Genomic DNA, 17926 nt, shown 5'->3' on the forward strand with positions numbered 1-17926 from the left:
GGAAATTTATCAGTTTTGATGAGGGCATAGTAATGGGACAATAGTGATAACTTTTGACAATATTTTCATTACACTAGTATTTGTTCAATGAAATAAGTACTTTTCTTCTTCAGTCTCTTTGTAGAATGTTGAAATACAAAGCATTACTATTAACCTTGGTAATACAATGCATTGAGTACATCATGCAATGTTATCTTTGACAAAACTCTTGTCCAGAGTACAATATAGTTGTCAACAATAGGATTAGCCATTACTGGTGTATACATATAGACTGTGTTGAAAAGTCATTTCAACATAATGCTGGGATTACAAGTATCTAGCCAAGTACATGTATTTTACAAGTATGAAAAGAATTCTTAAAGATATTTCAAAAGTTACAGCTAATGTACCTTAAATACTGATTTTGATTAAGTGATTAAAGTTACTCACTGATGTTGCAGATGCTACACTCTTTTTACCATCAGACCTGGCTCTTCTGGGTGACTTTGTCCTTGGTGACTTTGTCACATTACGTTGTCCCTTGTGTGGACTGCGCCCTCTAAGACTCACATCATCTGTAGTTGATGTTTTGTCAGTAGGAGACAGCCACCAGAAATCTCTTTGCTTCTCACTTTCTTTCTGTCTCTCTTCTCGACTTTTAGGTTCCCCATATCGAAATCTGTGTATGTATCTGTACGTTCAGAAGGAAATACCATTCTTTTTAATGAAAGCAATGCAGTAATGGTAATTTTCATTCAAAGTACTTCTCAGCAAAAAAAATTTTTCATTTGGTCCCTTTTGTTATTCATGTCCTATTAGAAGAATCATATCATCAAGAAAAATATGTGACATCAACATTCCAGATTTCTGCAATGATATACAAAATTCAAGATTTGTCATTAATCCATCTTCATCTTTGACATCACTTATCAATCAATATGGTGAGACACTACGGGACTTAACCCTTTGAACCCGGCTCGGACATAAATGTCTGATGACATCATAGAGTCCCAGGGGGTCAGGGTGCAAAGGGTTAATCAATCAACCAGCACCATAACGACAACAAAAGGTAACTGTAACACAAAACACCAAATGGTAGAACAATGTAAAGACTTGTCTCTATATCGTTGTGATGTCACAACAGAGAAACGTAAAATGCGACTTGCCGAACGGCAGTGGAGAAGAACCAAACTCACAATTCATTGACAAATATACAAATCTCAATGTGACGTAGTCAATCAGCTAATTAGGACAGTACCATTGAGGCTAATTCAACCAACCAGAAGGCAATTTTCAACATTGTAAACAAACTGCTTCATAAATCCAACGAATCGCCCTTACCATCACACAGTTCAAACGAAGAAATCGCTGATCGTTTTGCAAATTTCTTTGCGGATAAAATTCAGACTATCAGGACAGATTTATAAAACATTCCACTATGTAATGGTGTAACGCTCCAGATTACTGATGCTATTTGCAATACAACTTCACAATAACTGAAGAGGAACTCTCAAAAATAATCTCACAGTCACCAAACAAAAGTTGCATTCTGGATCCGATACCATCATCTATACTAAAACAGTCTATTGGATTTCTACTGCCAACTCTCGTGAACATAGTGAACATGTCACTTTCAACTGGATATGTTCCTGAAAAGTTGAAAATTGCTGCCGTTAAGCCAATACTGAAAAAACCAAATCTTGATCCTGAGATTATGTACAAATGAACAATTTGGATGAAATCATGCAATCTGCTTACAAAAAGAATCACAGTACACAAACTTCACTTCTCGGGGTACAGAATGACATTCTTTCAGCACTTGACAAAGGCGACATTGTTATGCTTGTACTATTGGACCTTTCTGCAGCTTTTGATACTGTTGACCATTAAATTCTCCTGTCTCGACTGAAATATCGCATGGATATTTCAGGAACTGCACTGTCCTGGATTACATCATATCTGAGAAATCGTCAGCAAACAGTACATCAAAACCCTACATTCTACAGTATGGCTTGCCACAGTGATCAGTACTTGGTCCCATTTTATTTACTATCTATACATCTCCCCTTGGTGACATTCTGAGAGAAAACAACATTGAGTTTCATCTCTATGCTGACGACTCCCAACTGTACCTGTGCTTCAAGTTGAAAGACATTGCCAGTAACATCTCTCACATGGAAAACTGTGTATCACGTATTCAAAAATGGATGACTATCAATCTTCTGAAATTGAATCCTGATAAAACAGAACTTCTATTCTTTGGTTCAAGTAATAATATCAAGAAGTTTGACATGCCAACCTTGAACATCAGAGGAATCACAGTTCTACCATCCACAACAGTCAGAAATCTCGGAACCACATTTGACACACGAATGTCTATGGAAAACCAAGTAAATCAAGTCTGTAAAGCTGCCTATTACTATATGAGAACCATTAACAACATTGTAAAGTATATATCCAAGGACACGGTGAAAATTCTAATTCATGCCTTGGTAACATCACGACTAGACTATTGCAACACTCTTCTATATGGTATACCTGTTACATATATCAGGAAACTCCAATGTGTTCAAAATACAGCTGCTCGACTGATCACCAGATCCAGGAAGTCTACTCACATTACTCCAATTCTGTTCAACCTGCACTGGCTCCCAATACAACAACGCATCAAATTCAAACTGTTGCTGATCACCTTCAAGGCTCTGAATGGTTCAGCTCCACCATACCTTGCTAACTTACTCATCTGGTATGAGCCTCGCCGCAATCTGCGATCTAAGGACAAACTTCTTCTTAAAACCAATCCAGTTAAGCTCTGCTATGGAAAATGGGCATTTGTGACTGAAGCACCAGAACTATGGAATGATCTTCCATTGGAAATTAAGCAATGTCAAACTGTTTCGTCTTTTAAACGTAGTGTTAAGACTTACTTTTTCAGGGAAGCTTATTTTAGACCAGTGTCACTTTTTTTTTAATTTCTGAAGTTTTTAACCCTTCTTTTAGAGCACCCTTTTCACTGTTGCCTTTTATTTAAAATTTCTTTGTAATGCGCCTTAGAACAATTTGTTTTGGATTCAGGCGCTGTATAAATTGTACTTTTACTAACGTACTTACTTTAAATTACTTTTGAAATATTAAAATTACACTTAACATACTTCACTTGTTTTTAACTTGAATTTGTGATTGTTTGTGAGATATCCTTGGCATGGATATGTGTTGAAGCAGATCCTACTCAAAATATTATTGATGATTGGTGTTCTTTTGTAAGAAATAAAACATATGGGATAAATTACAACAAGTAGAATCTGCTTGAACATGTACATTTGTATCTATGCCAAGGACATCTCAGAAACAATCACAAGTTCAAATGGAAAAGAAGAGAAGTATGTTGACCATGGTGTCCTTTTATAAAAAAATAAAATATATGGAATAAGTTATCATGCCTTATTGATTTTCACCATTGAAAAGGCAAGAGTGAGTGCATACTATTTTTATATCTGGGTGCTATCAGGGTTTTAAAAGTTTTGCAGGAAAAGAGAATCATGAAACTTTCTTGCAGAATTGTCTGTGTTTGCTGGTGCTCTATAGCAAAACCAAGATATCTCTTTAACATTGAGACAAAACTATTTCTTCCAAGTTCCAGCAGTAATGTTACAACCATTAAACCATGCTATAATAACTTGCCGACGTACCTATACACTCATTTTAACGGTCCTCGACATTCCATACTAAACATGAAAGTCCGAATATTGGAAAAAATCTATCATCCTTCCAATAGTTCCAAACTAAGCAGGAGCTACCGCAAGCAACGCGAACACTGTTGGATCACTGAACTTGGTACAGCTATGCCCTATGGATGTAACGATAACATTCTAGGGGTGGGTAATTTATCCAGCCCTAGGGGGAGTCGTGTAAATGTGATGGGTTTATTTAACTCTCACACTAGAAGACGACGGAGCCATGGGCATAGACATGGTAATACCAGCAGTCCTCCCAAGTTCAGTGATCTATTGTCTATACTTAATCAGCCATTAGGAGTTCACAAAATAAGAACTACTTTGTTTGCTTGCTCCTTGCAGAAATTGAGATTGCTACTGTCAAGAGTTAAAATGATGAATATCAACCAAAACAGCCCTGATTATCGTTTAGTCCAAATTATTATCAATATTAGCAATTACCGGCTGTTTAAGCCAGTAAGGACAGAACTCTTGAACAGTGACAAGCGTTTATTTTTTCATGTACAATTTGCAAACAAAGGGATTGACCAAATAAACATCAGCAATATTTTGCATGATAAGAAAGTAGTGAAAAAAATACCTCCATATTTTTAAATTTCCAGAACCACATATAGTTTCCTACTCATACACAGAAACCATTGGTAGGAAACTTTTTAACTGTAACAAATGTTTTGAAAAATTTCAACTTTCCTCCAAACAACAGCAGAACTTGCAATTGCTTGTCATCCCCCTTTTGCTATAAACCACTTGGTCACGATAATAACTGGTGACCTGACCATCATTACCAACAACAAACTTCGAGCAACTCTTTCAATATGGCCCAAAATATCGAGAGCCTCAAATTTAATTTCAATAATGGATCGCCGGAAAATATGCAAGACAGTGGGCTGCAGTTGAGGAAGTTGATGTGGAATGCCTCTCTGACTGGCAGAGCAAAGTCAGAGACAAATTAAAATCACGTATTTCACATCTCCGTTCTCACACTAAAGGTGTAAATACTTCCTCAGTATTGACCCTCTGTCAAAGCATGCCTCAATGCTTACACAAAGAACATGTTGTATTTCTTGCAGACAAAGCTTCAAGCAACATTATCATTATCTGTAGGAATTATTACATCCAGTGTATAATAGATGAATTTGACCTTCATTCAGATAAGAGTAATACAACTTACACCCTTTCGTCGCTCACTGATGATGACATTTTTTTTAAACCATTCATCTGTGTTCAATGAATTTGGCATTCCTTTGGAAAAGGAGGACAAAACACTGCCTATGTTGTATTGGATACCTAAACTACACACGCACCCCTACAAACAACGTTTTATTGCAGGATCAAGCAATTGCATTACCAAACATCTGTCACAATTATTGTCTTTAAGTTTAACAACCATCAAAAATGATCTTTTTCGATATTGTGACAAATGTATGAAACAAGTGGGTTGAATCAAATGTGGATACTAAAATATTCAAAGGAATTGTTGCATGATTTAAAAGTCAAGAAAAACAAGCACAGGTCAATCCGAACATTTGACTTTTCCACACGATACACCACAATTCCCCACGATAAACTTAAAACAAGGCTGTCATCTCTTGTTAAACAAGCTTTCCTGCATAAAAATGGCAGTAGAAGGTACCAATATGTCACCATCAAACACAGGTCAGGTTATTTTAGAAACAACATGGATGCCCAGCACAAATACACAGATAAAGAAATTATTACAGTATAAACATGCTTAATTTCTTTATCAACAACATATTTGTTAAGTTTGGTGGTATGACCTTTCAACAATCTATCGGCATACCAATGGGTACAAATTGTGCACCACTTCTTGCTGACTTATTTCTCTATTCATATGAAGCAGAGTTCCTACAATCTCTCTACAAAGCAGGGTCTAAAAAACTTGCAAGGCATTTTAACAACACGCACAGATATATTGATGATCTGATTAGTCTAGACAATCCAGACATATCAAATTACTTACATCATATCTACCCTGATGATTGGAAATTAAAGAAACAACTGAGAGTAAGAACTCAGCTTCGTATCTTGATCTGTTCCTACAAGAGGGTACAAATAGGCCACACACTAAGCTGTATGACAAAAGGGATGATTTCGGTTTTGAAATCATAAATTATCCCCACTTATCAAGTAATATTCTGTCATGCACCTGCTTATGGTGTGTATGTGTCTCAACTTCTCAGGTATAGTAGGGCTTGTGATTCCTATGCTGATTTTCAACTGAGACACAGCTTATTGGTATCCAAACTAGTGAGACAGGGATATACATCCAAAAGACTCGTGAGGACTTTCAAAAAGTTCTAAGGTCGATATGATGACATTGTGGCCAAATATGACACCTCGGTCACTCAAATGATTAGCGACAGCATTCCCGGCTTTGACTTATTACAGTGATTCATAAACTGTATCATTTCATATAATATTAGACAATTTTGGGACCAATCCTGACGGGTGTAGCATGCTAGCAGGGTACGCTTACCCTTTCCAGACACCTGGTACCACCACTAATTATCAGTGGTTCAGGATGGTCCTACCGGTACTTAAATTTGTAAATCTCAAATGTCCCATGGACCTGGTATTGTATTACCTTGAATAGAAATGATTATTGGACCAGTTTTATGTCATATTGAAGGAATGTGCATATTGTATGAGAGAAGGCAAACTGATCTTACATTTAAGTTTTGTGTGCATGTCTTTCAATCACTTACCACTCCCCCTTCATTCATAATTTGCAAAACAAAGAATTATGTAATTTTGGACTATTGAATGTTGTAAATGTACCTGGAAGTAAAAACTATGCTCACCTTGCTAAGGTTGAGTTGTCTGGCTGTGGTGGTTGAGGCACTTGTTTCCTCTGATCAAACTCATCTAAAATCTCCCTTGTACTTGCTAATAGATCTGTCAAACCCCATGATGGCACTGTCAATGAGGGCGCTGTGTCATGTTCTGGTGTTATGATAGTGGATGGTCTCTCACTGGATGCCCATGACTCATTGAACTTGGAAGATGTATCCCTTGGACTTGGTGTATCGTGTGTTGGAAGCTCTCTATCAAGGAGAAAGTTGTTTTTTTGGAGGAATTTTTCTGCTCCAGGACTTGGGCCAGTTTGTCTGTCTCTAGTTTCACTAGCTTTCAGCTTGATTGGCCTCTCTGGACTCAAGCATATCTATGGAGCAGAAAAAATTGTAAAATTAAACTTTTTTATGATTTACCATATTGGCAAGAGCAAGTTGGAATTATATTAGAGTTGAACAGGCCACTTTTAGGAGAGTGCATTTGAGTTGAAAGTAAACACGATTGCGAGTTTCAATTTCAATGTTGCTGGCATTACTAAAGTTACTGCTATACATATATCTGAACAACACTCAATACATCAAAAACACAATGGATAAAAACAAACTTTCAGGGCCAATCAAAGATATAAAGAAATAAAAAATAAAAAGCAGTTTTGACATTCATAGTTATAATGAATGCATTTGCTCTTGTTTATCTTACTCTAGGTACCTGTCAGTACCCATGCCATATTAACGGGGTGCTGCACCCAACACAGCGTATTTTGCTCAAAAATCACTTTTTTTTGCAAATATTTATTCAACTTTAATTAATTTGTTAACCCAAAATTAAAATATTGGTTGGGTTCACCTATTAGCTTGTCAAGCAGTTGAAAGTTGCGTGATAAAAGAATTGTTAATTTATGCAAATGAATGCAAATCACCCGATTTCCTGGCTTCTTTGACCTCCCAATTTCAAAATTTCCAAAGAATTTAACTTCACTCTGGCTGGGTCGAATTTTCTGAAATTTTTACATTATGTTCTTTAAATACTATATTACAAAAAAACGACTATTTTGTTTGGCAATAAAATTCTTACATTTTGAATAAGAGGCATTTTAATTTTGCTTATCATGATTTTAATCATTTTTTTGAGTGTCAGTCTTTAAAACCCTACCATTTTAGAATGAGGATAGATAATGCCAAATAAAATAGTCGTTTTTTTCTACATATACTCTTCTTTCAAGTGAAATATTACATTTCAGAAAATAGCGTCAAGTTTTTGACTTAAATTAATTTTTATCATTAATACCAAAATTGAGGTTTTTTACCCCAAATATACACCCACTTCATCCTTCGAGTAAACTAGTGCTACCATACTAAACTTTAGAGTCTCTGCTTTCTAAAACTATATAGTATGAGGAGGGTTCCTTGTCATCTTTGATGATAAATATTGCTTTGAAAAAAATTGTGTTGGCAACATGCAGCACCACCTAAATGCAAATGTAAAGAAACTAAAAGTATACTTTGCGCAATTAAGCATAAAAAATATTATGGTTGGTCAGTGGGTAACACCTTTTCACTTTTTACATATATTTTTTAAGTGTGACTCATCAAAATGCAGCAAAATTGGCAAAATCATACATGATTTTTGTAAAGGCAGAATACTTCAAAAGTCAGAGGTTTTAAATTGACAAGGTCAGGTTACCTGAAACGCAAATATTTTTTTATTTGGCCTTAAGACATATAACTACCACTAATTAATTTTACACTGAACTTTGTGTGGACTGAAAAACAACCAAACTAATCGTCTGAAAAGTTCCTCACCTTCTTTTCTTCTTTTTTCAATTTTCTCTCAAGAGATGGATGGTAGTATGCTGTAGGTAAGGGGTCTTCAGCAAAGGGGTCTACCCTGAAAAGGGCAGAAATTGTGGCTCATGATAAACTGCCATCGAGTTATATTGGTGGAAGTTTTATTTCATAAGTGTCATTGAAAACAAACAACAGTGTATAGGACAAATGATGGTATGTCATGATTCATATGAAAGCTTCAAATGTTGTTCCATGTTGAATCTTGAATGCATTTCTGCAAACTGCCATGACTGTGAAGAGGGTTTACTCATTGTATTTATGATGGCACAGTGTGTTCATTATCATGATTTACACTGCTATACATGTACTTTTGGATCATAATACATCTACAACCTGAATAGAAAAACACAAACAAATCAGTGCATTTTGTTACGTGCAGAGAAAACGAACAAAAGGGTGAACTCAGCAGTTTCCGTTTAAACAAATTTATTACGAAAACAAAACTAATTGCTAAGTTAGGGACAGAGTACAAGCTTTAAAAGTGTACAGACTACTTATCTCAGCTGGGACGGCAAAGCTCCAGTCTCAGAGTTGTAACAGTCAGTCGGATGAATGAACAGTCCTTGCAGGCTTGCAGCTGCATAAAGTCCACAGTATAAATCCAGCGTTGGCAGTGAAGGTCTTGAAAGGTCTTGAGAATGACTACTGCTGGAGTTTAGTAACACACAAGAGACACGATCCCAAAAGTCTGACTGGAAGCTGAGCACGTCCCTTTTATAAAGGCATATAAGAACAATCTAGAACTTTTATTGACATGCTAATTACTGTTCTAAAATTATCTCCCTTACACAACTAATCAACTTTCCAGAACATTCCAAACATGACTATTGAATTCAAGGTTGTTAGGTCATCAAGGGCAGTGACCTTGAGAATGTTCTAGACTAATTGAACTCAGGTCATGAGTGTGGGGGAAATGACCTACATAACACACCCCCTCTTCAAAAAAAGAAAATTTTTCAAAGAAAAATCTTTCTTTTACAAATGTAATCTTGAAAAAGATTTAAGTACTCAAAATTTTTTACTCTAAAGTAAAATTTCTTGAAAGTGAACAACAATAAACTCTAAATACGAGAGAGACAGTCTGCAATTAAATTGTCTCTGCCTTTGATATGTCTAATATCAAGATTAAACTCCTGTAACATTAAACTCCATCTTAGCAATCTCTGATTTTTGCCTTTAAATTTCTGCAGAAAAACAAGAGGGTTGTGATCAATATAAACCACTATTGGCTGATTTGAAGAAGTAACATAAACTTCAAAATGCTGTAAAGCTAATATCAAAGATAAACACTCTTTTTCAATTGTAGAGTAGTTTCTCTGGGATTTGTTAAATTTGCGTGAAAAATAGCAAACAGGATGATCTACACCATGACTATCCTCTTGCAATAAAACAGCACCAGCAGCCGTATCACTAGCATCCACAGCTAATTTGAATGGCAAAGTGAAATCTGGTGCAGACAACACTGGAGCACTTTGCAGTATGGCTTTAAGTGTATCAAATGCCTGTTGGCATTGCTCTGACCAAACAAACTTTACTTTCGTTTTAAGTAAGTTTGTCAAAGGGGGAAGGGGGGGGGGGACCCACGTGGCATTTCAGCCCTTGTATTAGGAAAAAAAAAAACAAAAAAAAGGTCAGTAATTGTGGAGAAAATTTGGACAGAATTTTCTGTAGTAACCAGCCATACCGAGAAAGCGCATCAGTTGTCGTTTGCAGTTTGGTATGGGAAAACTTGAAATGGCACTGATTTTGGCATCAACAGGTTTTACCTCACCCTGTCCTACAGTATGTCCGAGGTAAGTTACCCTCGCCCAACCAAACTCAGATTTGGCAAGGTTGACAGTCAACATTGCTTTACTCAGTCTCTCAAAGAACTTCCGCATGAGCTTGATGTGTTCCTCCCAGGTGTCACTATACAGGACGACGTCGTCAACGTAAGCTGCACACCCGTCTAGCCCGGATATGACGTCGTTGATCATCCGTTGGAACGTTGCCGGAGAGTTCTTCATTCCGAATGGCATCACCTTGTACTGAAACAATCCGTCTGGTGTAACAAAGGCGGATATTTCACGAGCACGATCCGTCAGAGGGACTTGCCAAAATCCCTTCAGTAGGTCAAATTTCGTCACATACTTGGCTTTTCCCACTCGGTCGATGCAGTCATCAATCCTCGGGATTGGGAAAGTGTCTGTCTTTGTTAAAGTGTTGACCTTCCTAAAGTCCGTGCACATACGATAACTGTGATCTGATTTGGGAACAAGTATGCACGGCGAACTCCAGTTACTTTTACTGGGTTCAATAAAGTCATTGTCCAGCAGGTATTTGACTTCTTCCTGGAGATATTTCGCTTTTGTTGGATTCAGTCTGTATGGATGTTGTTTTACAGGCTTACTGTCCCCAACATCAACGTCGTGATAGATGACGTTCGTCCTCGTTGGAACATCTTGAAACAGGTGTTTATATTCATGGAGCAGTTCTTTCACCTGTTGTTTGTTGTTCTGGCTGGAGGTGTGCCAACTTTGTAGACTCCAGCTTCTCCAGGATTCTGAGTTCTGAAGCTTGACCGAGCCCAGCTTTGAGTTTAGAGTATTTTCACTCAAGTCAGTTTCAGTATCACTATCTTCATAATGGCTTGAACTGACTGCACTGACAGGCTGAGTTATAGTAGGATTATCCCTATCCAAATATGGCTTAAGCATATTTATGTGACATAGCTGTTTTTGTTTTCGCCTGTCAGGTGTTATTATGATGTAATTTAAATCACTCAATTTCTTATCAATTAGGTATGGCCCAAAGTAACGAGCATGGAGTGGTTTGCCAGGAATTGGAAGTAGAACAAGAACTTTTTGACCTGGTTCAAACTTCCGTTTTGAGGTGTTTTTATCATATTTGGTTTTCATTGACTGCTGAGATGACTCAAGATTTTCTCTGGCTAATTCACATGCTTTAGAGAGCTTTGTACGAAAATCTGAGACATATTGCAAAATATTCAGACAATCATCATCGTCTGATAGGAATTTCTCTTTAACGAGCTTAAGTGGGCCACGGACTGTGTGTCCAAATACAAGCTCAAATGGGCTAAAACCAAGAGACTCTTGAATTGACTCTCTAACAGCAAAGAGCAAAAAATGAATTCCTTCATCCCACTGCTTCTCTGTGTCAAAACAGTAGGTCCTAATCATGTTTTTCAAAGTTTGATGAAATCGCTCAAGAGCACCCTGACTTTCTGGATGATAGGCGGATGACCTATACTGTTTAATGCCAGCTGATCCATTACTTGTTGAAAAACACCAGACATAAAGTTGGAGCCTTGATCGGACTGGACACATTTAGGGAGGCCGAATAAAGTGAAAAATTGACTAAAGCTCTCACTATAGTCTTTGTCTTTATATTTCTCAGTGGTATGGCTTCGGGGAACCGAGTTGATGTACACATAATTGTCAACATGTACTCATTTCCTGATCTTGTTTTTGGTAGGGGCCCAACACAGTCTATTAGTATCCTACTAAATGGTTCTTGAAATGCAGGAATTGGCTGTAAAGGGGCCTTTGGAATGGTCTGATTTGGTTTTCCTACCATTTGACATGTGTGACAAGTTTTACAGAAATGTGCTACATCCTGCCTGAGATTAAGCCAATAAAAGTGACTGAGAATTTTATGATAAGTTTTCCTGACTCCTAAGTGACCAGCCCAGGGCGTTTCATGGGCCAGGCGCAATTTTCAGCACGATAGGGCTTTGGAATCACAATTTGATGTTTTATAGCCCAATCGTCATCAACCAAAACATCTGGAGGTCTCCATTTACGCATGAGAATACCAGACTTTGTATAATAGGAAACAGAGCTATCTGAAGTTTTATCTTCATCATCTACCCTGTCAAACAAAGACAAAATATCTGGTCTTTGTGTTGTTCTGCAATGAGATTTGATCTAGAAAATGTCTGACTTTGGTCAGCAGAAGTTTTACTGGAAGTTTCAAATCCACGAGGGATAACGGAATGATCCGTGTCAAACACCTGACTGAGAAAGGTGTCATTTAAGTCAACATCTGTGACATTATTTTTGAGAGTATTTTGATTCTCGGAAGTTTTCTTTGACATGGCTCGAGTAATGGCACATGAAGGAAATAAATCGGGTATCTCTTGTTCAATTGGCTCTGGATCCTGATCTAAACTAGGATTATCAGTCACAAGTGGATTAGTAATGACCTTGTCCCCAGCAAGGTCGTTTCCAAGAAGAAGGTGAATCCCTTCAAAAGGCAAAAAAGGCCTAATACCTAAAGTCACAGGTCCAGAAACAAAGTCCGAAGACAAATAGACATTATGGAGAGGAACAGGAATGTAGTCATTGCAATCTACCCCCTTAATAAGAACTTTAGAACCTGAAAATGACTTTTCAGAAAACGGCAGGGTATCTGCCAACAAAAGAGACTGGGAAGCCCCGGTATCTCTTAAAATTTTGACAGGGGTAGCGGAAGAAAAATCACTAGAAAGTGATATAAAACCATCATGAATAAATGGTTCGAAAATACCCATAATGCTATCTTGAGAAGAATTGATCTTGACCTCATTAATTGGGGATGAGAGGGGTTTAACCTCAGAAAATGTGTTGCACACATTATTAGACTCTAATCGAGTTGATGAAGAAATAAAGCCGTGGGCTTAGATCCACTTTGACTACTTTGACCTTCACGTTTTCTTTTCAATTTGAAACAATCTGACATTAAATGGCCGTCTTTCTTACAATAGTTACAAGAAAGTGTACCGAACTGTTTGTCAGAAGGAGATTGAGACTTGGGATCTGATGATGTGGGAGTGTTACTTGAATTTTGTGAACCGTTGTCATTTGATTTTCTACTGTCCTTTGAGAAATTCTTGGATGAAAAGGAGGAGTTAAATTTACCTGCATTGTTTCTGTATGAAAAGGACTGGGATGGTTTGCTGAGAAATGAAGATTTGTGGGTCAATGAATAATCATCGGCCAAACGTGCAGCAACCTCCAATGTATCTGCCTTTTGTTCATTGATAAATGTCTTGATGTCACTCCGGATGCACCTTTTAATTCCTCAATCAAAACAAGCTGTCGTAATTTGTCATAATTCTGACTGACCTTTTCCGAAGAACACCAACGATCAAACAGTTGTTCTTTTGTTCGAGCAAATTCAACATAAGTTTGATCCTTCACCTTCTCACAATCCCTAAATTTCTGACGGTAAGCTTCAGGCACCAACTCATAGCCCTTGAGAATTAATTCCTTCACAGAATCATAATCTGAAGCCTGCTCTACTGACAACTGAATGTAAATTTCTCTGGCTTTACCCACCAAGCACTCTGCAAAAGCATAGACCAGGACTCCTTAGGCCAGTTCAGACTCTGAGCAATTTTCTCAAAATGGAGGAAATATTTATCAACATCCTTTTCTTGGAAAGGGGGAACTAACCTGAAATGCTTAGTGATGTCAAACTTGTCTGAAGGGAAGAATTTTCCTGACTGTCCAAGCTCTAAACGTCTCATTTCTAACTGTAGTCGATGTTCTTCCAGTTCTCTCTCCTTTTCTCTCTGTCTTTCTTCCATTTGTAATTCTTTGTCTTTCATTTGTAATTTTTCCTTTTCTAATTCCAATTTCTTAAGCTCCAAATCTGCCTGTATTTCTAATTCTAATTTTTTGAGTTCGAAGGAAGACTCAGGCTCATAATCTTTTAAGGCAGACTCTTCAAAATGGCCAGAATTAACTAAATGTTTTGCAATCTTGAACTGAATTTCTCGCTTGCGCATAGATCTTTTGACATCTACTTTAAGGAAATTTGCCAGTGCTATGAGGTTGTCTTTTCTGAGGGAATTAAATGTGTCCTGATCAAGGTCATCCATAAATTCGTCTGGCTTGAATTCCGCCATGATTGAATTTTGCTGAGTTCACAGTATACAGTAGTTTTGAAAAGGCAGACAAAATGTTGTCAAACGGCTCAAAATATTCGTATCCCGGACAAGCCCCCAATTTGTTACGTGCAGAGAAAACGAACAAAAGGGTGAACTCAGCAGTTTCCGTTTAAACAAAATTTATTACGAAAAACAAAACTAATTGCTAAGTTAGGGACAGAGTACAAGCTTTAAAAGTGTACAGACTACTTATCTCAGCTGGGACGGCAAAGCTCCAGTCTCAGAGTTGTAACAGTCAGTCGGATGAATGAACAGTCCTTGCAGGCTTGCAGCTGCATAAAGTCCACAGTATAAATCCAGCGTTGGCAGTGAAGGTCTTGAAAGGTCTTGAGAATGACTACTGCTGGAGTTTAGTAACACACAAGAGACACGATCCCAAAAGTCTGACTGGAAGCTGAGCACGTCCCTTTTATAAAGGCATATAAGAACAATCTAGAACTTTTATTGACATGCTAATTACTGTTCTAAAATTATCTCCCTTACACAACTAATCAACTTTCCAGAACATTCCAAACATGACTAATTGAATTCAGGTTGTTAGGTCATCAAGGGCAGTGACCTTGAGAATGTTCTAGACTAATTGAACTCAGGTCATGAGTGTGGGGTAAATGACCTACATAACAATTTGCTCAGACTTTCATACTTCAAAGCTGACCAGGCTAGCACTGAGCATGCAACATTCATATACAAGTTAGTTTGCTCCTTTAACATTATGAATTGCAAAAAGAGTAAAGCAAGACTGGATGAAGAGATTTTTACAATTGACAGGTGAATAGTGATTGTTTCCATTGACAACTTTGTTGTTAGAGCATACCAGCAGCTCAGGTTTAATCCTTTCAGGCCTGACTTTTTGGTCACTTACCAGAGCTACCCCTATAGGGGCTTAGGCCTGAAAGGACTAATCTTTGATGTTACAAAGGTGGAGTCAATGATGCTGTTGATGCAGATTGCCATAAATCTGGTTGATAATGTTAAGTAATAGAGGGCAGCAGATAGCATGTCTATTTGCAAGATTATGAGGTTATTACCAAAATACCACAAAGGATGCAAGAGGACATTGGCAAAGCATATCGCCTGAGGTGAGCAATGCGCTACACGTATGTCAAAGTGCATCCTTTGCATTACTTTTGTAATAACCTTATTATGATACATCTAGCGTTTGTCTGGCATCAAATATTAACCGTTTTCGTGCTTTGCCAACAATTGTACTTCCATTTATAATGCAAGTACATGTATGGAACACTAGCTTGTATGCACTTCTGGATAGCCTGTCCACTACACGTACAGAATGTGAGACGTATTCTGGCAATCATCCAATGTGTCCCTTGAAACTGTTCAGTGATGAATGCAAAGATGAAGTTGCAATGGGAGGGGCACCTGGAAACAGTTAGTGTGACAGAACGGGTGTTTGAAAGGGTTATTTAGCACATGCATGATTCTATTGTTCTCGATGGTAGATGTATAATAAAAAGTTTTATTAATCTGATGTGTTGGGTGATATTGAATATCAGACACACATTAAAACAATTGTCAGAATCTTTTGTGTGATTTAAAATTTATGACAGTTAAGCTGTTCAACACAACAGAATAAGGGCCTCTGGATTTCGCATTGGTTGTAGGAGTAGGAAGGTGTAAAGGGGGGAAGATTTCATGGCAAGAGGGAAGGCATTGGCAAGAGGGCATTTATGAGTTAGCGGGGTGGGGGGGGGGTGGGTTAATCAACATTCTCTAGTGGGAGGACAGTTATACGCAGCTTGAACTTTCACTCCACCTTCTGACAAATTTCAAAAATATGGTAGCAGGGAATATGTAGAAAACAGCTGCAGTTTGCCTCTGAATCACAGTAATCTGAGTCAAATATAATTCTGATACCTGCTTCAACTACCATGGTGATTATGATGATAAAGGTGTTTGCTTGAATGTCACCAATGACATTACTATGATGAATTTTGTACATTTGTCCGTATCTTTACGCCAGTTTTTATTAAAATTATTTGCTAGTCCTGCATCCATCAGGAGACTTTGGTTCGGCCTTGGTCTCAGGGCAGAAGACCTCTGTAACCCAAAGGCCTTCTGCCATGTATCTAACCATAGACGACTACACGGGCTTTCGACTCAATGTAGACAAACCGCACAACTGTCACTGATTATACAGGTTGCATCAGTGACGGTTTGCTTGGATTTAGTCGAATGTCTGTGGGGGCGATCGATGCTTGCCTGGGACAAGAATGACGGGAACATACTGTCCTTCGGAAGAATTCGGTTAAAAGCAACCAAACCTGCGTTAATACAATGATAAAATGAGTACAGGACCGGCCAGCTACCTTTAACTCTACCACTCACTATCTGTAATTGTGGGTGCCATGAACGGATTTCGGAAACTCAAGAACCTCTCTCCTGGCTCCTCATAAACCTGTACCGCCGATCTTTAAGTAATAGTGCATCTATCACCTATGCGATAAAATTTAAACCGATTTATACTTGAGAAGGAAGTTACTGTTATCCATGAAACTGTAGATAGTTTAAATCTCTAAACATCCCACCACTGCGCTGAAACCAAGTCGTGTTAAAACAAGTTTTTGAGCATTTGTTCGATGTCAACGGATCGACGTTCAGAGTACATACAGGTCAAATAGCGAACAATTTTGTACTTACCCTGATTTTATGAATTTTTCTATGACACTCATGAGTCAAGACCTTTTTACAACTTCATGCAAGGTATCTTTCGAGACGATCTCCAGTGGTCTCGAAAATTACTTGGGAGTTACGTACAACACATACAAGTTTGATTTCACCGCCATTTTGAAATTTAATAGATATGTGCGCATGCGTAAAATGCATTACTTTAACCTTTGACCGTAGCTGCTGATAATGCAGTCATGAACGAATCTCTCGCTTCTCCGAGCTCCCTGCGCTTCACAATATTCATCTTTGTATTTGTAATGACATTTGCCACTCTTTATGAGGCATGATTTCCTAGACATCGATGTCGCATATTACTCCTTTGCAGGAACAATAGATAAAACACCTTGGTAGAGTTTCCACGTTGTGCAAATCTCTACTTTTTTGCCCAGGTGTTTGCGGAGTTGGGAGGAGGCCGCTTTGCCAAAGCCGGACACCCTCGCCATACTCGTAGGGCAGCGAGCAAAAGAACATTGTATATTTTCCGGGAAGACCATATGCTTTCTGAATACAATCGCTTATGGCTGGGTACACGGCGAACGCCCTTAGGCCCCACTGACTTAGAAAAAATACGGCACATAGTTTTTCTAGGTCAGGTCAGTGGGGGCGTTCACGGTTCACGGTAACCGCAAACGACTGTGGCTGCTCTCGTTACTGACGTTAGCAAGATTGGAGAACATAAATGGATATAAAATTATTTGTATTTCTGAAAGGTTTTGTTATCGTTTTTGATGTTGTTGTCGAAAGTGGAATCCGTTAAACAAATGCACCGGTATAAATACAATATAGTGTCGTGTTTGTGTTCTTGAAATGGTTAGATCAAACACTTGCCATTGCAAAATGTTTAGCTCATGTGAAAACATTTTCTTTTTTCCAAGTCTTTTAAACTTCAGCAAAACAGGAAGATATCAACCATTCACAGGGAACGTTAAAAGACT

The 17926-nt window shown here is 37.9% G+C and overlaps 1 protein-coding gene across 1 annotated transcript; it reads right to left on the bottom strand.

The window, feature by feature from the left end:
• Positions 1-68: 68 nt before the first annotated feature.
• On the bottom strand, positions 69-17114 carry LOC139149453 (uncharacterized). The gene is made up of 5 exons (XM_070721261.1): positions 16962-17114; positions 8330-8414; positions 6536-6897; positions 430-670; positions 69-116 (listed from the first exon to the last, which is right to left on the bottom strand). Exons 1-5 carry the CDS (start codon positions 16991-16993, stop codon positions 69-71), a joined length of 768 nt encoding a protein of 255 aa, XP_070577362.1. The 5' UTR covers positions 16994-17114.
• Between the last annotated feature and the right edge of the window lie 812 nt (positions 17115-17926).

This window comes from Ptychodera flava, chromosome 1 (assembly GCF_041260155.1).
Source record: "Ptychodera flava strain L36383 chromosome 1, AS_Pfla_20210202, whole genome shotgun sequence".
NCBI lineage: Eukaryota > Metazoa > Hemichordata > Enteropneusta > Ptychoderidae > Ptychodera > Ptychodera flava.